Source organism: Micropterus salmoides, unplaced genomic scaffold, assembly GCF_014851395.1.
Source record: "Micropterus salmoides isolate LMB-PRFRI ecotype aquatic unplaced genomic scaffold, ASM1485139v1 Ms_hic_scaffold_11, whole genome shotgun sequence".
Lineage (NCBI taxonomy): Eukaryota > Metazoa > Chordata > Actinopteri > Centrarchiformes > Centrarchidae > Micropterus > Micropterus salmoides.
The window spans coordinates 17,130,284-17,151,656 of record NW_024040152.1 but is presented as its reverse complement, the minus strand read 5'-3'; the positions used below and the strand labels follow the sequence as shown (position 1 = coordinate 17,151,656).

At 39.4% G+C, this 21,373-nt stretch overlaps 1 protein-coding gene across 2 annotated transcripts; it reads right to left on the bottom strand.

Annotated features, from left to right (window-relative positions):
- Positions 1-1,951: 1,951 nt before the first annotated feature.
- abcb4 (ATP-binding cassette, sub-family B (MDR/TAP), member 4) lies at positions 1,952-19,355 on the bottom strand. Of its 2 annotated transcripts, none has more exons than XM_038711483.1 (28): positions 19,001-19,355; positions 18,821-18,894; positions 18,586-18,670; positions 17,833-17,992; positions 16,749-16,797; positions 16,459-16,650; positions 15,908-16,079; positions 15,687-15,811; positions 15,119-15,290; positions 14,872-14,985; positions 13,551-13,661; positions 13,334-13,459; positions 12,059-12,262; positions 11,798-11,968; positions 10,947-11,108; positions 10,647-10,826; positions 10,391-10,537; positions 10,166-10,270; positions 9,726-9,803; positions 9,012-9,095; positions 8,680-8,883; positions 8,459-8,559; positions 8,188-8,328; positions 6,460-6,616; positions 6,157-6,354; positions 5,209-5,415; positions 3,970-4,116; positions 1,952-2,815 (listed from the first exon to the last, which is right to left on the bottom strand). In XM_038711483.1, exons 2-28 carry the CDS (start codon positions 18,883-18,885, stop codon positions 2,609-2,611), a joined length of 3,864 nt encoding a protein of 1,287 aa, XP_038567411.1. In that variant the 5' UTR covers positions 18,886-18,894; positions 19,001-19,355; the 3' UTR covers positions 1,952-2,608. The 2 variants fall into 2 exon arrangements, with proteins under 2 accessions (XP_038567411.1, XP_038567410.1); XM_038711482.1 differs by having other exon boundaries at positions 19,091-19,355.
- Positions 19,356-21,373: the final 2,018 nt, after the last annotated feature.

Genomic DNA, 21,373 nt, shown 5'->3' with positions numbered 1-21,373 from the left:
GTAGCTTGCTTGACACAACTCTGAAAGAGCTGTCAGAAAACGTGATTCTCCTAAATGTCCACTGCCTGGAGATAATGGGGAATTGAAAAAGCGTCCATAGGTTGATGGATGCAGATCAAACACTGCAGCACGTGCTGTAATACGAACAGTCACTGCAGAATCAATTTGTTGGAGAAAATAAAAGCCCCAAGGTGTGCACGAACTCTCAGGTTGTGAGTCCTGCAATTTACCATATGAGCTAACCAAACATCATACCAATAGATATCAATATGACGTCTTATAATGTCATCCACCATCTAATGGTTGAAAAAATTGCTCCGATGCAAAACTTATTTGCCGACCCCTGCTGTATATTATTACTGCTTCTTCTTCTGACTTGTATTCAACATAGTAATGAGTGTCTACACTGCCTGAGTTCTACCAGAAGTATAACAAGAAGAACGTAGTGACCAAACGCGCTCTGTAGCGCTGTTTGTCTGTTTTCAGCTACTGTAGAAACATGATAATGCAATGTGGCGACATCCATGGTTATGTAGATATAAATGGCTCCTTATAAAGTAATAAAAACAGAATGGTTTATTATGTAAGGTCTTTTATACACCACTGAAAACATAGTTATGGATCATATATTGCATTTCTGTCAATAAATCCTCAGAAATATTACACACTGAACCTATAAAATTGTAAAAAGAAGGAATTAATGTTTACTTTAATTATCTTCAGTGATTGTACCCCCCAGTGATAATTACTGTTCTCCAGGGGACGTGCATTTTTGGTTACTGATGATGTCGGCACTAGAATGTGATTGGTGCAATATCTGTGTGGGCGGGAAAAAAATTAAAAATGTATATGATGTTCTCCAATCTGTCCAGCACCACCGAAGTTGTCTACACATCTCCTGGCAACACCGGCTCACAGTTGTCAGTCAGTCGCTGCCATTGAAAATAACCCACCCAGACGCTGTTTGCATTCATATGTTCACAAACAAAAGAAGCGTAATGCTTTTACTCTTTTTCTGAATTAACAAGATAGGCCTACTTAAACATCTTAAGAGAAGAACCCCATAAAATCCAGTTTTGAGGCATCATGATCTGCTGTCTTTACATAGATGGTGCTGTCAATCGTTTATTGACCCCATGCTTGAAATGATATAGGCCTAGCATTGTTGTTGGACGATCAAACTGATTAACATCAGCAATGCACCTTCTCCGATGGTGAGACCTTCAGGCAGAATTTTACTTTTTATTTTAATTTTTAGTATCTCGTTAATTCTGAAAAACAGAAAAAGGTTTTTTTCTCCGTGAAAACGTATCTTGTTATTCTGAAATAATTGTTTTGTTAATTCACAAAAACAGTGGATTTTTTTTCTTAAGTGAATGCATTAGGCTTCTGTTGATTCTTTTGGAAAGAAAATGCTGCACAATAACCGCAGTGTCATTGTTTGGAAGGCACTTTTTGAGTAAAGAAACAATCTATTGAGGTACTGCACATAGTATTTACTTCAGTACTTAAGTGACCCTGTCTCTTTGCTAATAGTTGCATCATTCTTTGAACCAAAACTGGACTTAACTCACTGCACTTGAATGATTTCTGCACACTATGCAGCGCTCCTTTATTTGTGTTCCCATGTCTGTCAATTTAAAGATGGCTGAATGTTCACTTGACTGTATATTGGGAGGGCTTCTGTAAAACATCATGGAACCTTAAAATCTGTGATTTTCCCCCCGACACACATTTCCTCTGCATCCAACGTCCTTGCCCTAATCTGTAATCTGTGTTTGTTCACTAAACTTTTGTATATGATATATAAAATGTGAATATGACTGTACTTCCTTTAAATGTCCAAATGATAAATAGCTCAATATAAATTCTCCTGACAAATAAAGTTGATAGATTTCCATCAGTTTGATTTTTAGTTTTGTCCAGTTAGATGAGTTACAATGAGGAGATGTTTCAATAATTGAATATAAAACTTTAATAGTTACATACAAGAATACTCTCCAAAAAATGCTAGTGAATTTGTGCGTATGTAGAAACAGAACAGGATTCCTAATGCGTGAATAAAAAATTCTAATCTGTACAGCCCTGTGCACACAACATTTTCCTGGCATAAATTGTACTTCGGCACTTCTGTTATATTATAGACTCATTCTGTAGAAAAAGATGAGCTGCATCATGACAATCAATAAAGGAATTATCACAGAATTTGCCCAAACACGTATACTGTAGAATATACTTACTTGTGATGATGATCCCTGTGTCAGAGGTATACTTGATGCACTATGATATATATAATAAATCCGGTGTATGGTTAGAAATCAACAACAACTATGACTTGCATTAAGTAGTTTCACCTTACAGAAAACAAATGGGGTACAAACATGAATGGATCTTTTCAGATCAGGAGAAGAAAGAAAACACAAGAGGGTTCAATGCAATTGGCCTTTTTCACAGCAGACATTTAGACTTATGGGAGAAAACGTACAGCTGTTACTAATAAAATTCAAGTGTCCCAGTAAGTACAGTATAACTGTTTCGACGGTTAGGCAGGTGTGTTCAATCCAGCCCTCTGGAAACGGTATTCCTCTTGTCTCCTCTCCCTGTCCTCTTATTTCTGTCTGTAGCCCATCTGTGTGGTGACTAGCATGTGGTAGACCCCCTTCATGGCCAGCAGCTGTTGATGTGTCCCCTGTTCGACCACCACTCCTCCCTGGAAGACAGCGATGCGGTCGGCGTTTTGGATGGTGGACAGACGGTGGGCCACGATGATACATGTCCTGCCCCTCCTGGCCTGGTCCAACGCCTCCTGAACCACCTGGAAAGAGCAACAGTGAACTCACATGAACTGATATAAAACATTTGGGGAAATCTTTTTTTTTTAGATCCACTTTCTCTCTTGTTTTGTACAGGTCTACCAATTTGGTTTTCCCGGTTCATATTTACAAATATGCTTTGATGGGATGATGCATGTTGATTTATTTTATATTGATGCATTGTCACAAAATTGTCAATGATCGAGTGCACTTTATGCATCCACACTGTCATTATCTGAGGGTATATACCGCAATAATACTGGTTAACTTACAACCATTTTTATTTATGTGTGTATGACTAAATTTAGTATTGCTTTTTGGTCCATTTTATCGACCATAAATGGTCTTTGTCTGCTTGAGAATTGTTATAGAAATTTTTACCTTGGTTTTGTCAACAGTGTATTTTATTGAGGCAAAATTTTAACCTTAAAGGGTAACTTTGATATCTTTAAACCTGGACCCTACTCAGCCATGTTTCATCTATGTGACTAATGTTACTTACTGATCAAGGCAGCGGCAGACCAGAGAGGTAAAATTACTGTTTTTGTGAAGGGAGTCGTTGAAAAGAGCGATATAGCGACTGTTTCTAGCTAAACAATAAGGATCTTACTCTTTAAAAAAAAAAAAAGGAATTTCTCTGTAGGGATAGTTTCCATGTTGTCAGGCGACATTATGGAAAGCAACATTAGTGGATGTACTTTGATGATGCATAAATGCCCAGAAGGATTATGTTGCAGCTTTGTCTCGCTGCTAGCTCACTCAATACTGGACCAATTTCAAGAAATGTTCTACCCTTTAGTCACGTGGACACAAAAACATGGGAAAATAGGGTCCAGGTTGTAAAATACCTAGGTTACCTTTATACAATACATAAAAACAGTTACATTGTGTCTTTAACACCTCTGTAAAGAGGATCTTTAGTCAGTCCTTATTTTCCATTTTTGAAATGAGTTTTTCTGGTTTAACAGATATTTCCAACCATAATTATAATCAAGTAATCAAGTTAAATTTCCGCAAAATAACTACTTTTCGTTATTTTTTAATTACCATCTTCTTTTGCATTTGTTTTACTGGCACCACCATCATTTGTGGGAAGGTTCAATTTATCTCATACTGTTGACTTTGTTTAGCTCAAGCACCAAGAAAAGACACTCACCTTCTCACTCTCAGTGTCGAGTGCGGAGGTGGCCTCGTCTAGGAGCAACACTTTGGGGTTGCGGAGAATGGCACGGGCTATGGCAATGCGCTGCTTCTGGCCACCTGACAGCTGCGTTCCCTTATCACCTGCCTGAGTTTCATACTTCTGCTCATACACACAGATAAGGGGAAACATGACATTGTTAGCTTTATCTCTGTGGAAGGTGGCTACATTTGTACAGTCTGTAAAATGCTCTACGCTTTAATTTACTCCAGTGCTGACCAACTTTTCAAGTTCATGCCAGCTCGAGACCACAAGAACCACATGTACCTGTAAACTAACTGCTCCCTATGTAGTTCCAGTAGCAAGGTAACATTACATTAAAACATTATCATTAAAGTATACAGTATACTGTAATCATCTCAGCATGACTGACATACCAAATTGCATGGGCATAGGAACTATACTAGTACCAGTGCTATGATATTGTCATATTGCCAAAATAAAGCATCCTGTAATCCACATACCTCACTGTGAACAGTTTTAATTGTAAATACTTTCTACTGAAGAGATGGTCAGGTAACATTTTATTTTTATATGTTAGGATTTTACTGGAAAGAACCATGCACTAACATTTGTACTAATTATAATGAAAATAGAAAAAGTGTGAGACTATTCTTTTAGGTAGAATTTATTTAGTTGAGTTTATAAGAAGTTGTTGACTGGCAGGAATCTTCTTGAAAGAACTGCTACATTTATCTATTCTTTATTCATTATTGGAAACTTTTCCACATATGTTGAATTGTAGACATATGTTACATTTTTGCCTGTTCAGCTGACCTGCTGTGGAATTTGAAATTTCAACACTGTATCTACTTTTACATTTTTACCTTTAATTAGTACCAAATTACATATTTCAATCTAGGAGATGTAAAAGACAAGATACCACAAGAGGTAAGATACTGTATTGTAATTTGGGTGAACAATCTATGACTCTGTAGAGTAAATAACCTTTAGGTGAGTTACCTTTGTTGCCATTGTTAAATCACTGGCACGCTATCAGACACCATTTCCCAAATACAGGGATCTTTTATCTTTGTGACTTAGAGGTCCTTGAGATCATTGTAAAGATAATAGCTTCTCGATATGAAAAAGAAATGTGTAAATAAATGAAAAATTGACACCACTCTTTTATTTTCAGATTGTCAAGACTGTAGATACAGCATTGTTGAAACGCCAGGACATCACAGCAGTTACCTTTGGCAGGCCTTCTATGAAGCTGTGGATGTTGGCAGCTTTAGCAGCAGCCTCTATCTCCTCCTTGGTTATAGAGCGGCTGTTGTCTCCATAGGCGATGTTTTCCGCTAAGGTGCAGTCGAACAGCACAGGCTCCTGGGATACAATGCCCATCTGGGATCTCAACCAGTGGATGTTCAACTTTTTTACATTTATATTGTCCAGCATCTGAAGGGAAAATTATTGCAGAAGGAGTGGTGGTGTTTGATGTCTTAAACCTGCAATAACTGTTATTTTTTCTCTACCAACTCCTGAGGCTGTTCAGCTACTAAATACTCCCACTATGTTAACCAGTTAGTTGCTAACTTTGTCTGTTTGCTGTTTGGTACTGAGCAGGTAGTGTGCAGTGGGCTATATTCTTGCCAAAAGCGATGTTGATGAGAGCAGTGAGTGTGAACCAAAATAGTCAAGCTGTGGGCCGGAAAAACCAAAACAATGAGAACAATGAAATATTGTATAAACTTTCCACAGAGCAGCGCCGACATATTTTCACAAACAAGTTGTCTGGTGATCCATTGTTAACATTGGATCATAGCCACTTCACATAGCCAGTCAATAAGTCACCAAGTTACAGTTGGTGGGGATTCAGACATGAAAATATTTCAATTCCCTAACCCTAACCCTTGTGCTACTAAAAGGAAAGCTGAATAATGGGGAGATAGCAGTAAACAGTGTTATTTTCTCCCTTGCAGGACTGTCAACAGCTACCCCATCAAGATAAAATGCAATGGTTAGTGCAGTAAAGATAAAACCATGCACGCAACAAAGACCTGAAACAGTCTCTAGGTCCCTGTCTCATCAGTACAGTGCTGTAAAGATGCCATAAACACACTGGCCAGCTAACCATTAGCTAACTGATTGTAGGTGAGGAGGCAGCCCATTACGCAAAGTGTGAATTTGTCTTCTCACCACTCTCCCCTCTCTGGCATCATAGAACCTCTCCAGCAGCTGGATAGTGGTGCTCTTTCCACAGCCGCTGCTCCCCACCAAGGCCAGAGTCTCTCCCTTTCTCACATTCAGATTCAGCCCTTGGAGAATGGGCACATCAAGGCGTGACGGGTAGTTAAATCTGACGTTGTCAAAGCACACGTTACCATCAAATTTTTCCTGGAGTTTGAAGAGATGAGACAAGAGAGTGACATGTTAGCATGTGTGTAAAGAGCTGTATTGTAAGTATTGTGTTTGCTGTGTGGGGGCGTCGTTGTTATGTACCGGCAACTCTCCCTCCTGTGACAGATTGTCAATTGCGGACTCTTTGTTTATCAGCATCATCAGGTGGGAAGCTGACAGTTTAGCCTTAGCATAGTTTGGAGTGAATGCATTTGCCTCTCCGACAGCCATAGCACCGTACAGAACAGCCGAAAACACACTGGGAGAGGAATTCAAATGCAAATTAGTTTTACCTTGCACACTTAAGAGTCAATGATGTGTTAGATAGGATTACATCAAACTAAGCTAACACAACCTAATGACACAATAACATTTGTGTGTATATTATGTGTTTGTAGATACTCATGACTCTAGGTATGGCATTGTGGGTCGGTCCACCACTTTGGTCAAGACTGAAAAATCTTGACAACTGACCTGAAATCTTCCACAGACATTCATGTTGTCCAGAGGATGAAAACACCTCCAGACTTTGGTGATACCTTGACCTTTTTACTCCAGCACCACCATGAAGTTGACATTTGTCGTTTTCAGTAAGTTCTTAGCAAATACTGTATAGACTGCCAGGAAATCTGGTTAAGATTCATGATCCCCTCATGACCAGTGTTTATAACCAAAAGCCTGCAAAACTAATGACATTCCCATCAGCCTCGGCTGTACCTTGTGTTCAGTGCTAATAAACAAATATTAGCATGATAACACGCTAAACTAAGATTGTGGACATGATAAACATTACGCCTGCTAAACACCAGCATGTTAGTTTTGTCGAAGCAATGCTGTACCTGTAAGTAAAGTCTCGCAGAGCCGCTAACAGTCCTGTTTCAACACTGATAACATTTCATACCATATATTGTATTTTGTATCTGCTTGTTTCACTATTTCTATAAGCTACATCATTCTAATACTGAGTAATATATTTTTACGACTGTAAAATTACACCAAATAGACAATTCTAGATGTCTTGTAAATCACTCAAAATTAATTTCCTATAATTCACACTCTGGGGTTTACAGTGCAAGTGTAAGAGGTTAATATTTATGTGTTTCAATGTTCCTTCAGAAGGTCAAGGTGCGATTAACTTTGGACTTCTCCTTTGTGTAACAGGTGGAATAAAAATGACGACAATGGCTCCTCCCAACAGAGACACACTGAGTAACATTAGCATCGTAAAACATGTGTGTGTGTGTGTGTGTGTGTGTGTCTGTCTGTTGCATCAGCAAAGGTAAAGGTGTCATTTGTGGCTGGGTGCTCCGAGATTGGAGCCCACGCATTCAGAGTGGCCTCTCACATGCTTCAGGCCAGGATAATCATTAAAAGCAATACAAACAATCTCTCCTCCCAGCAGGAATGCTTTGGGCTTATGTAGTAGTCTGATTAGTCATTATGCAGCAAAGCGCTGGAACCAACTGCCGGATGGTCTTATGCCCCAACCACTGTAGCTATAAAATCCAGACTGAAAACATGATTATTCTCAAGCACTTTTAACAAAAAGTTTTTAACATCCAAGGCCTTACTATCATTGCATTATTATTACTATTTTAAATCTTAGTTTATTTTTATTCTTTTGTCTAATTAAAAATAATTTCTATATAGATTTAACTTTTTTACAATGCACCTTTTTAACCTTGATTCTACCTCTGCGTATGAAACAAGCTATTTAAATGAAACTGCCATGCCTTGGTTTTACCTGCTGTAACCTATGAGTGTACCCACACTAAAACTCCTGGCTATTCATCTTCTGATTAAGAGACAAGACAAAGGCTGTTTACTCACAGGAATACATCCTGAGCATCCATCCTTCCAGCAACAATCAGCCAAGCTCCAAAACGGAAACCGGCTGCATAAGCGAAGTATATCATGGCTTGGGAGATGGAGAAGGTAAGACCATGCACATGGGCCTTTTTCTTGAAGTTCCTGTACAAATAGAGAGAGAAAGGTGGTATTGGAGACAGTGCTCCACAAATTAATTAATATGATTAAAATAAATGTATAGTTTTTCATTTATTCCATAAAGGATCAATGGTTTAAATGTCATGTCTCATACCTGAATTGCACTTTGAGGTTTTCCTGATACAAAGACTCAAACGTAGGTTCTCTGTTGAGAGAGACAACAGTTCGGATATTGTCGATGGCCTCTGTAGCAACCTTAGAGACAAACCATACAAACATTATGTTTACTATATGTACTGTAAGGTCAGTGTTTTAACAAATACTGCTCATCCTTAGAAAGTCATAATACTGTGGCACATTATACTGAATCCCTACCTTTCCAGCCCTCTCTAGCTCCTTCTTGTCTTCTCCAGCGGACCCGGTGAGCATCTGCATCTCCCCAGCTCCGGCCACTGCTATGATGGGCACCACAGCCAGGATGAGCAGGGTCAGCTCCCAACCGTAAATAAAGGAGATGATCACACTGGTGCCCATGTTGGCGACATTCTGCGCCAGTGTGGCCATACGTACACCTGTAGCCTGAGCAGATGTGAAAGATTACAAAAAAAGCAGATGACAGGATCAATGCATCAACTTACAATTGGTTGTGCTAGTATTTGGCAAATAGCTTTGTTTGTTGCATGCATGTGGCTGCTGATAAGTCTTACCCCTTGTACTTGAGCAGCGTCTGCGGCTAGTCTCGTAGTGAGCGCACCCACACTGTTTTTGGGGTTGTCAAACCAGCTGAGATCCTACAGGAAAACAAGTGAAACCATCAAAAGAAATAGAATAAATTCACTTAGAAATAAAAAAAAATTATGTACGACAGCAATCACAAATATATTTTGTGCTTGAGCGCCAAATTGTTCTGCGCTCTGTTAAAACCATTTAGCTTTAAAACTCCGGACAACCAAATTTCTCTGTATCATTACTTATGAATAAATAAATAATCAACAATCAAGGAAAGAACATGCTTATAATTTATTAAGAATTTAACACCAGAAAACGGTGTGGGTGTGGTTTAGGTCAGATTTTACCGACTGTGCTGACAACATAATCAAACAGCACAACCACTGTCATCAGCTTTTGAAATGCTGCTAAACTCTGGTGCAGGGAAATACATGCCATCACCCTTTTCCAACAGAGACCTACCCATTTCAAACCAATGACAAAAGCAAGGACAAAAACCCAGAAAGTGTGTGTGAAACAACAAAAATTGTTCTAGAGCTCCTAGAGAAGACAAAGAAAGAGAGGCAAGATTGTACGCACGGCATCAAAACCCCATTTTCCATTCTGGTACATCTACCCCATGGATTCCAATATCCTTTGCTCTATTACTAATTAACTCTCGTAAGTCTCTCATTTCAGTTTGTTGCACTCACCTGTCTCATCATGGACTTAAAGGCTCCGAGTCTCAGTTTCAGGGTCAGAATCTCTCCCGATTTACCAAAACAGAAACCCTGTTAAAAGTTTACAGACAGAAGACATGAGCACGTTTGCATAAACTTCGCCATCAGCAGCCGTTTATACTGCAACACCATCATCTGTATAAAACGTGTGTGTGTGTGTGTGTGTACAGGGGACACTTGTAGAGGCCCTCTGGTAATATCACACTGCACGCATATGTGTGAAATGTATCAAGGTTTCCACATTTTTAAAATCCTTGGTTTTAGGTATAAGGTTAGTAGTCACAACATGTTAATTAGCAAGATTTAGAGGCGTCACCCTATTCCCAGTCCCTGTGCTAAGCTAACCAGCTGCTGGCTGTATAGGTTCAAATGTGTGTGTGTGTGTGTGTGTGTGTGTGTGTGTACATGAATACCTGTAGAAACATCGTGACAAAGGACACAACTCCAATAAGAGCAAACATTAGGGAATAGAATGCAGAGTTTCTCCTGACAATCTCCTGATCTGGTTCTGCAAATACCTGAGAGAAGAAAAAAAACACCTCATTTGTAGTTTTCAGTTTCAACATCTGGCAAATGTTGCAATTAACACGAAACATTAAAATAATATTTGTGGTACACATATACGAAGAATAACCTACAAAGATGATCTCAGAGAAGATGACAGCGAACACTGGCTGCATTGCCCCGTTGATGATGGCACAGATGGTCCCCAGCAAAATGTATGGCCACTCGGAGAGGTTAAGGCGCATGACTTTAAGGAAAGACACGGGAGGCACATCTTCATCCTGCAGAAAGAGAAAGAACCAAACACCAAACCTTTAACTTTTGAGGCTTCTTCATATGCAAATGTTGACCCATCCACTCAAACCTCAGCAATGTTGCACCACAGCTCACCTCTTCTGTCTTGTTCAGGTGATACTTTTCTTTCCCCTCTTTCTCTCCCTCTGAGGCAACAAAGGAGGAACCTCTTGAGGACTCCCTCCTGTACAGCTTAGAAAAGGACTTGACTAATGGGCTCTTTTCATCCACAGACTCGCTGTCTGCTTCCTCCCAATCCTTGACTTTCTCCAATGTCTGCGGGAGGGAGAGACGGTGGGAAACCACAGACACGAACAATATCAATCACTGACCATTCACAAGTTCCCCTCAAGTTCATGTCCAACCAATCTGTATTTGTGTGTGTGTGTATGCTACCTGCATGGTGACCAGTTTATGGTAGATTCCCTTTGTTTCCATCAGTTCGGTGTGAGTCCCCAGCTCTACAACTTTGCCGTTCTGGAAGCCAGCAATGACATCAGCGTTTCTGATGGTTGAGAGGCGGTGGGCCACAACTATGGTGGTACGGCCCAGTCGGACCTGCACACAAAGATATGTCAGAGTTTTTGTGTCTTTGCTGACACAAGAAGGTGCTGAAATGCTTATTTATGTACATACAACATGTTTGCAGTTGTCATGTTTAGTGATGCTGTAATGGGCACAGTGGTGCTTTAAACTTAATGCCACCATCATGCTCATAATGACAATGCTAACATTCTGATGTTTAGCAGCTGTAATGTTTACCATGTTCTCCATCTTATTTTAGCAAGTTAGCATTTTCTGTTGTCACCACACTCAGTATTGCAGCACTGCATGACACACACTGGCATTATCATAATTTAGTCCAATATAATTTGGAAAGTCTAGAGGAGATGTGCTATTGAACTATTTTATACCATGTGTGTAGGGAGCCAGCAGGCAATCAGCTGGCTTGACCAGAGGAAGTCTCTGAGACAAAATTTCACGGCAATCTATTCACTAGTTGAGATATTTCAGCCTGGACCAAAGAAGTGAACTGAACAACAGACAGACCAACATTGAAATCCATGGAACCAGGCCATTAGCGTCACTTAATAAAGCAGTAAAACAAAGTAAACTAACTCATAATAAGTGTGTTTTCATTGAATTTCTTTAAAATGACATCACAATGTCTTCAATGTCAAAGTATAAAGTAAGCATTAAAGCGGTGTTCTGAAAGAGGCACAGCATGTGTCTGTGTGTGTTTGTACCTTGTCGAGTGCAGCTTGCACAATGGTCTCACTCTCAGAATCAAGAGCCGATGTGGCTTCGTCCAACAGAAGGATTTTGGGGTTGCGGACTAGAGCTCGAGCAATCGCAATCCTCTGCTTCTGTCCTCCACTCATCTGAGTACCCCGGTCTCCAACCAGCGTCTCGAACTTCTGCTCAAAGATAAGAGTCTCAGTATTAGCAAGTGGTGGAGAGAGATCTTGATAAGCACAGAGGAGTGGGAGTCATTAATACAGTCGTACATCGGGAAGGTTCATGATGAAGTCGTAAGCGTTTGCCTCCTTAGTCGCTTGTATGATCTCCTGCTGCGTCACGTCAAGTCGGCCGTATCTGATGTTCTCGGCGATGGTGGTGGCAAAGAGGATGGGCTCCTGACTCACCACTCCGATCATCTCTCTCAGGTAACGGATGTTAAGAGAACGAATGTCGTGATCGTCAATAGTTACCTAAACAGCGGGAGCCAAACAGATGCAGCACTTAATATCATTGGACCTGTCGAATTGGATGTTCTGCGTCACTGTTAACAACTATGTCTCCTCGTTTTATTGGTGTAGTATGGTGAGCCTCAGGGGTTGGATTTGGGACCTATATTATTTTCTGTATATGTGCTGGCCCTTGGACACATTATTCAGAAACATGGTGTCTCTTTTCTTGTTTTTCATTACTTTAACAGCCTTTTTACTTGCTTAAACAAAAAATCTATTGATCAACTCCAGACTGCACTGAACTCAGCTGCCAGGCTTTTAACCTGAACCAAGAAATGTGAAAGGCTCTTCATGGCCTCATGCCCTGCTATATATCTGACCACTTAGTACCGTTAAGTCTGGCCCATACTTTGAGATCCTTGAAGAGGTCTGTTGTCTGTTCCAGAGGCTTAACTGACAACTAAAGGGTCAGAGCGTTTGCAGTCTAGGCCTCGAAGCTCTGAACAGCCTGCCCCAGGAAATCAGGCCGGCTGAGTCAGTGAAATCCTTTGTCTCTTCTTATGATACTTTTATGGGAGATCCTCTCTTGATTTTACTTGACTTAAATTTTCTTTAAACTGTATTTTAATTTATTTTAAAAATTCTGTTTTCGTTTCAAACCTAATGTTTTTTTTATATTTTTCTATAAATTAAGATTATTATTATTATAGTTAAAATCTAAACACAGCTATGCATATTTAAAACAGCATCTCCTCTTTTGTTGTTGAAAGAATAGTTTCATTTTGGGAAATACACTTTCTTGCTGAGTTAGATGAGCAGATTGATACCACTCTCAAGTCTGCTATAATTGTGAATTTTTGGCCAGCAACTGGTTAGCATAGCTTAGCAAAAGACCGTAAACAGGGTGATAGCTCTTTCCAGCCTGACTCTGTTCAAAGGTGAAAGGTAAGCAATACTAAAGCTCACTTATAAACATGCTATGTCTTGTGTTTTTTGGGGGATTTGTGTGTTGAATTATTTCTTAACCAGGAGCAGTGACTTCCTGGAGATTCCGCTAGTCGCCTGCCTAAAGTGGTTATAAATATAACTTACTGCTCCTTCCAGAGGATCGTAGAACCTCTGCAGCAGCTGGATAGTGGTGCTTTTACCACAGCCGCTGCTACCCACCAAGGCAATGGTCTGTCCACTCTTCACTCTCAGAGAGAAGTTATTTAATACCTGCAAATCATAACAATGTCAGTTATGAGATGGCCTACAGTTTGAAGTAATATAATGTCGGTAAATTGTTTTCTGTCTATGCAGAACGTACGCTGATGTCCGGCCTTGAAGGGTAGCTGAAGTGGATGTTCTTGAACTCTATGTCTCCCTTGATGGAGTCAGGCTTGAAACCGGCATCTGAATAGCTGTCGATTTTCGGTTTCTGTTGAGACAAGAGAGAACATATTTTTACTTCTAAAACTCAGAAAAAACTAAAATAAAACTTCCTTGTAGTTTGTAGTTTGGCTTCAGTTGGATAAAGAACCTGATTCTCATCACAACCCTAATACAGACAATGAGAGGAATACCATTAGCCCTCCAGGTTAGGGTCAGCATATTTAACAAGGCTAATGTTTATTTTCACATCTCTGAGAGTGCTTCTCTCAGTGCCCTTAAACACACACAAACAAACACGCTTTTCCCTCTCTTGAGATCTGTGTTGATAGAAGATTTGTGTTATATCACTTAGTGAGGCCTCACCTTTTTGTATTTCAGACAGATAAGTTTATCTATTAAGGACCTCAAAGTCATCAGATGTCACAAAGTGCTTCACAATTAAAGATAAAAGCAAGACACAACATAAAAGTTATAGATAAACAACATATAAAGTAAATTAAACTACATAAAAGCAAGCTGTCCACAGATCTTAAGTCCAACTGGAGAGAGTTACATATTTTAGGAGCGATGACTTCGAGGCCACAGATCTCCTTCAGTTTAGAGCTGGGAGCATGCCCTCAGAGGAGATTTCATACTTTTTTCTGTCTTGCTTGAGGCTGTGTGTTCGCTAATTTGAATTCATGTGCAAACAGCTATTAGTGTAGAATGCAGTATCCCGTATCTATGCTTTCAAATGTATTTGTTGTCATAGGGAAATACTAGTAAACTGTACAAAACACACACACATATCCACAGGCATGTCTGAGAGGGGCTAGAGACAAAGCTCTGCCTGAAATTACCCTGGAAGACATTCAGTTAAACAAACAAACTTTCGGAAGCTATAACGACTACTTTACACTGCTGTGACATGACAAGGAATGACCGCAAATTTTTGATTGTTGAGCAATATTTGCAAAACTTATACCTCTTTTAACCTCACAGTACATTCACTAAGTTCAGGGAATGAATAACCACAGCTGTGCAATATCAACCAGATGACCTGCAATCTTCATTCAAACAGCAGGTGCTCTAACTACAGCAAAATCCAACATCTCATTACTGACTCCAAGTTGTCGGCAACCTCAAAGCGGCTTCCCAGAGAGCCAGAGTACAGCGGTGCATGTTTAGTAATACAAACTGACAGCTGTTACGCAGCAAAGAGATTTATAAAAATCTTTTAACATGAATGCTTTGGGGGAAAAAGGTGAATCCCTTACATGGTCAATAATGCTGTAGATTTTATATGCAGCTCCCTGGGCACTGGCAAAGGTCTGAATGTTGGGAGAGGTCTGTCCCACTGCGAACGCTCCAACAAGCACAACGAAGAACACCTTTAGACACACACATACACACACACACACACACACACACACGCACAAACATCAGTTTAAGCTGCAGCAACCTTATTTTTCCGTTTAAAGAGAAGAGAATCATTATCAATTCTGTCATAATGCGTCTACTCACAGTGAGCACAGTTCCAATGGTGTACTCATTACTCAAAACGAGTGTACTTCCATACCAGAAGGCCAGAGCATAGGAAAGGTAGATCATCATGAAGGTGATGCCCATAGCAATGTTAGCAGAGATTGCCTTCTTTATTCCCATGTTCTTAGCATCCTCCAAGTTCTTATTATATCTGTGGTGCAGTACACACACACACACACACACAGACACAAGCATGAGTGCTAATTCAATGGCGAGTAAAGTTAAGGTTAAATTTCAGTGCAACAACCACTGAAATTAGATTGTAATGACAAAAGGAGCATTTGGCATCAGTAGAAAACACTAATCCAATTCTATAGGGCTTTTAATGGGCTTTGTCCAGTTACAGCATTTGCAGGGGGGGGGGGTTACTAGGACTTTGATCACTTTATAAAACAATATTTATTTGCCTTGTACATGCAGTATGTTTTGTTGAATACAAAATAACCACATTTGGTAGTAACTTCATCATCATAACATAAAAACTGCATTATAATGTTTGATATTTGTGTGTACACCAGCACACGCCTATACCACATAATGTACATACCTCTTGATCTCTCTGTCCTGGCCACTGAAGGCAAACACTGTCCTGATAGCAGAGAGCACCTCCTCGGCCACAGCTCCAGCTCTGGCATATGCAGCCTGCTCTTTACTAGTGAAAGTCGCGAGCACCTATTCAGACAAGGAGAATGGCATAAAGTTATTAAGAATACCTGCAGACAGCTGTGAGGAGAGGCAGAAAGATGGACAAAGAGAATGCAAGCTTACCCTACTGAAAACTGCAGCTGAGATGCCCAGCGCAGGGCTCACAGCCAGGATGACGAGAGTGAGTTTCCAGCCTCTGATGAAGCCGATGATAAAGGATGCGACGAAGGTGGTGTAGGCCTGTAGCAGCCTCCCCGCCTTGTCGCCTATACCCTCTTGGATCTTATAGATATCACTGCACATGCAAATATAAACATATCCACCAGTGATGCTGCTGTTTTTCATTTTTGCTGTCTTCAAGGAACTATTTTGTGGAATTATTTCGAAGGAATTATTTAAACCTTCTGGAATCAGTTAGAGAAAACAAGTCAACTTGGGCTCTGAAAAATTATGATGGACATTTTTCACTGTTTGCTGGCATTATGTACACCGAGTGATTAATGAAATATGATTTTGAAACAAATTGTTAGTTGCAGCTTTAATTTACAGAAAGAATTTTTTAAATGACAATCAGTGCTGCTGACGTTCATGGCGGGATCACTGAACAGCATCATCTACACTTCAGGAATACAGACTGAAATGAGAAACACGTGTGTGATTTCTGTGTTACCCACTCTGTGAGACGTGTGTTGAGCTCTCCTGTCTCGTTGACATCGAACCAGCCGATTTCCTGCTGCATGATGCAGTGGAAAAACAACTGTCGGATGCGTCTGACCTGCCGCCCGGCTGCCAGGGTGAAGAAGGCCACCTGCATGTAAGCTGCCACCAGCACAACAGCCCCCAAGATGGAGTAGTAGATGGCATAACTGGATGAAGAGAAGTATCAAGAGACATATGACTTTAAAACTTGGTTTGCTTGGACATAAAGAGAATGACTGTTTATGCTGATAATATAAAGTCTTACACTGTCATGTCCTCTTCTAAGGTGCTGTTTGTTTGGATGTAGGTGAAATCTAAAGACAGAAGGTAATAAAGACATTGATAAAAGATGTTATATATTAACTCAGTGGCCACTTTATTAGGTACACCTGTACAATCTAATGCTGTCCAATACAACAACCCTGCCATAATGACTGCTTCTGTGATGTCAAATACTGGAAGTTAAAAAATGTCCTCCAGCTGAACTCAAAACAGAGATCCTTGTTAATGGGTCCCAGCACATGGCAAAACTATTTTGCCCATTTCCTGTTGGAATACATTAACCCTGTTATAAAGAACCTTGGTGTCTGATTTGACAGCACTTTAAGTTTTGAGCATCCCACCACAAAGCTTGTGCATATTTTTACTACCTTGGAAATATATCAAAAAGACAATCTTAACTTTTAAAGACACAGAGAGCATTTTACACTCCTTCATCTCATCACGCCTGGATTTTCACTTGCCTGAACCAAAAATGTATTGATCGACTCCAGACTGTACAGAACTCAGCTACCAGGCTTTTAACCAGAACCAAGAAACGTTATCACATTTTATTCTATTCTTTTTCTTTTAAAATCAGATGGTTTTCTAACTTGTGTGTTCTACTTTGCCGTCTTTAGGAAGTACTATTGTAAAATGGATTTTAAAAGGGACTCTATGAATAATGATTATTAGATTATTATTATATTGTCTGTCATTATAAAGATCAGAATGATGAGTTATTGTTGACACTGTCTTACATGTGTAATTTCAATTACCAATGTTTATTCATTATTGATAAAAGTGGCGTTGAACTGGACTACATTGTACTAAAAGGTGTTTCTACTTTTTGTTCTCTCTGTTTATATATAGGGGGGGGCACAGCATTAGAAAAAAATTTAAATTTGATGCAGTCAACAAAAGCTAAACATTATAGGCAGCATAAAAGCATACTTTATAACAGAACAGTTGTATTGAATTGCATTAGAGTGTACAGGTGTATACAATAAAGTGGCCACTGAGTGTATATTGCTTTTTAATTATTTATATGCATCAATTTAGTTCACCCATGCCTATAATTGAAAACTTACTGGGGTTGGTCATGTTTACATGGGACAATGAGTCTTTTAAAAAGCTGTCCGTCATGTCACCAAACACAATACACACTAAAGGAAGCACTACCCCATGGGCCATGGACATCACCGTTCCAAAAACGAGCAACACGATGTCCAAGCAGTTTGCAAACCTAAACTACACTCACATAAAAGAGAGAGTGTGGAAACAGCAAAGAAAGAACAGCAGAAATTAGTATCTGTAGCCTGTGTTGTGGGTGCTCCTGATAATTTGCTGGGTGTAAGAATTTTGAATTATGCAGTCAGAACAGGGGGGGAACTTCCAAGTTGTTGACAGAATAACAAAAACTGTAAGAAGCTATTATATTCTCACAGCAGGGGACTAGTGGAGTCCACCCAAACAACAGGAAGATGTGCCGCACTCCCATCCTCTCCCACGCTTCCCCTCTTACCTCACCCACTCACACACACACACCTTGCTGTTATGCTTGTCAGATAATATGTTTTTACAACATGAATATTAAGATCTGTCTTTTTACCTGTTTAACCTCTAATCTCAAAAAAAAAAACTAAATAAATGACATTTCCATTTTTCCTCTTTTTTTCTAACACACAATTATAGTAGCATTTTATATCAATATAAAAAACAGTAGAAATAATTAGACTGTAGAAAGTTTAAAAAAACAAACACATTATCTGCTTTAAAAAACTCCAGAGCACTTAACAACTGGTTCTGACTGAAGGAGATCAGCCTGTGATAACAGAGCTTACCAGGGCAATGGGGCCGACCTTGGGCAACTTTGGCTCTTTTTCTTTCTTCTTCTTTCCATTAAAATTGTCTTTCTTGTTGCTTTTACTGGAGAAGTCATATATAAAAAGCATGATGTCAAACATAAAGTCTAATTGCATAAAATAATAATATGACACAGGCACCTTAAATCGCGCCATTGTAAAATCGTCACTTTAAACCTTCTGAACTCAGTTAGAGAATCAGAGAATTTAATACCTTAAATCTCTATTTTCTTCCTGTTTGGCTGCGGCCAACATCTCCATTTCGTCCTTCACATCCATGTCTGGGTCCTGTCAGAGGAACAACCTGTTTACATATCACAGCTCAATCTAAGCAATCTATATTATTCTTTCTGAAGTACAACCCAAAGGGCAGCCTACAGGATCCAAAACTCACAGGTTCACTGTAGCCTATTGTCAAACTGTAGCATATGTTTCACCCAAAAGCAGAATAAAACAGAAAAGAAGTGATAGTAGCCTATTTCACCATTTCTCCGCCGTTGTCGACCCAGACCCCTCTCACTCTCAGTAGTCTTTTGAAAGAGTTGATGACCTGGTCCAAAGGCTATCCTGTCCTTCCTCAACCTCCGCCTCTACCTCACGTGTCTTTATAACAGCTGGAATTATCGCATGACCAGACCTGGTGGGACTGACTCTTTGCCGCCTCCCTCCTAAGAGAAATAAATTGCAGATTTGGCTTATTTGTGGCTCTTGCCGGACTTGGACTGGTTGGAGAGAGTCTCTCGATCATGTCCGTTGAACGAAGCTTCACAAGATAAAATCAATAACAGTCGGTCATCAGTGAGGGGCGTGGCTGATGCTGGCTGAGTGCAGGTGTCTATTTGTCTGTCATAGGCCTATTGTTTCCCCTAAGGAAGAGTTGCACATGTTCTGGAAACATGTGTAAGATCGTCTCTGTCCGAAGATAACAAAACCCATCCACGTTTAATGAACTTCTTGTAGGCTCTATTTAATTCATAAACTGGTAGGCTATGGGTTCATGTGTCTGAAGTAGTGGTAGGCTTGGGACTGTATGGCTACCTGGAGTCTCTGCTCAGTAACAGCAAGACCTGTAAAGCTCATTAATTAACGCCATTAATTAAATCTGTTAAAACAACAACAACAAAGTGTCAAAATGACACTTGGGGTTTTAAAGAAGGGTCTTCTTGTCCTCACCATGAAGTAGCCAGCTCAATGCGTGGAAGTCACTGCATCAGGCCAAGAATTAGTCCAGCACATGTAATCAACCTTGGCTTCACCTGGTTTTTGGAAATGATGGCTCACTTGACTGCAGTGTAACACTGCAATGTGTTTAACTAAATAAGCAAACCAGCTAAGTTACTGTCTTAGCAGACAAGTATTACAAACAGAAAAGAGTCTAATGATCTTCTCATCAAATTAAACATTAATACAGATAGGCCTACTCACTGAAAATAGAATTTTGGTGCTGGTTAAGCTATTATTTTCTATTAACTATAAAGTTTGAATGAATATTCCTGTAAAAGGTGAGAAGTAGCTATTGCAGAAAATGCAAATGACAGTGTTATGTTGAGTTTTGCATGAACCTCCAAATAGTGCTTTTAAACGCTATAAAATCCTTCATGGGGTTCATCAATGGTGATAAATGATTCGAGGTATATATTTTTTAAACGTTTGCAGTCGTTAATATTTTATTACACTTCTCGACACGCAGGCAGAATTCGCACCGGGAATGTGAAGAACAGTAAGCTATATCATGAACAAATAAAATACAAATAAAACATAAAACAACACATGTAAGATGTGCTACCTCAGTGTCCCCATTGAGTTTGTAAAGTTAGCCTCACCATTTCAGATCATCTCAAAGAAGGACTTTCCTATTCTGTTGATAGAGTAAATATTTGTCTAGGTAACTACATGACTTGAGGCAAACTACGTGTACTGGTTACTAGTATATGTAACAAACAAAATAATTAGTTTTAAAATAAACTTACAATGGAATATGGAAATCAGCAAGATCTGCAAGGAAAGCAATGCCAACAACCCTTCATTGTCATCCTATTGTCTTGAGTTAAGCTTGACCAAAAACAGTAGTGGAAGTAACTAAGTAAATTTTTTTGATTACTATTCTTAAGTACAGTTTTAAAGTACATGTACTTTATTTGAATTTCTATTCAGAGATACTTTCGGAGTGATATATATTGAACTTTTTACTCCAGTATATTTAAACAGCAGTCTTTTTTTTTTGAGTTTGGGTCTTGTGGTCCCAGCCCTTAGCTGATCCACCAAATGTCCTCTCTAAAATTAGCATATGGCTTCATTTAAATTCTTGTTTGTGGCCTTAAGGAAGATTACATAAAAGTAAAAAAAGAAAGAAACAAAGAAACAAAAACATTTATTTGTGCAGAAGAAGGAGACTTGGAATCTTAACATCAGTGTATTGGTACTTTTACTTAATAAAAGGTTCACTGACCAAGACAGCCGAAAAGGCATATGGGCAGGCAAGTCTCAATTTGCCTTATAATTCACGTGTTTTGCTTTGTTGCTTTTTTGTTTTGTCGTTGATTCATTTGAATTTAAATGTTAATTATGTTATTAGTTTTAAAACAATAGTTCTAATAAATAAACAACATGAGTCCAATTAGTACCAATGAAAGTAGTGAAAGTAAGTAAATAGGTAATGATGAAAAGTTATGATAATGATGATGATACCAGATATAATGGGAGTGAGGACAACAGTTGAAAATATTAAAATGATAATTTATCTATGGCTTCTTCAATGATCCCCCTT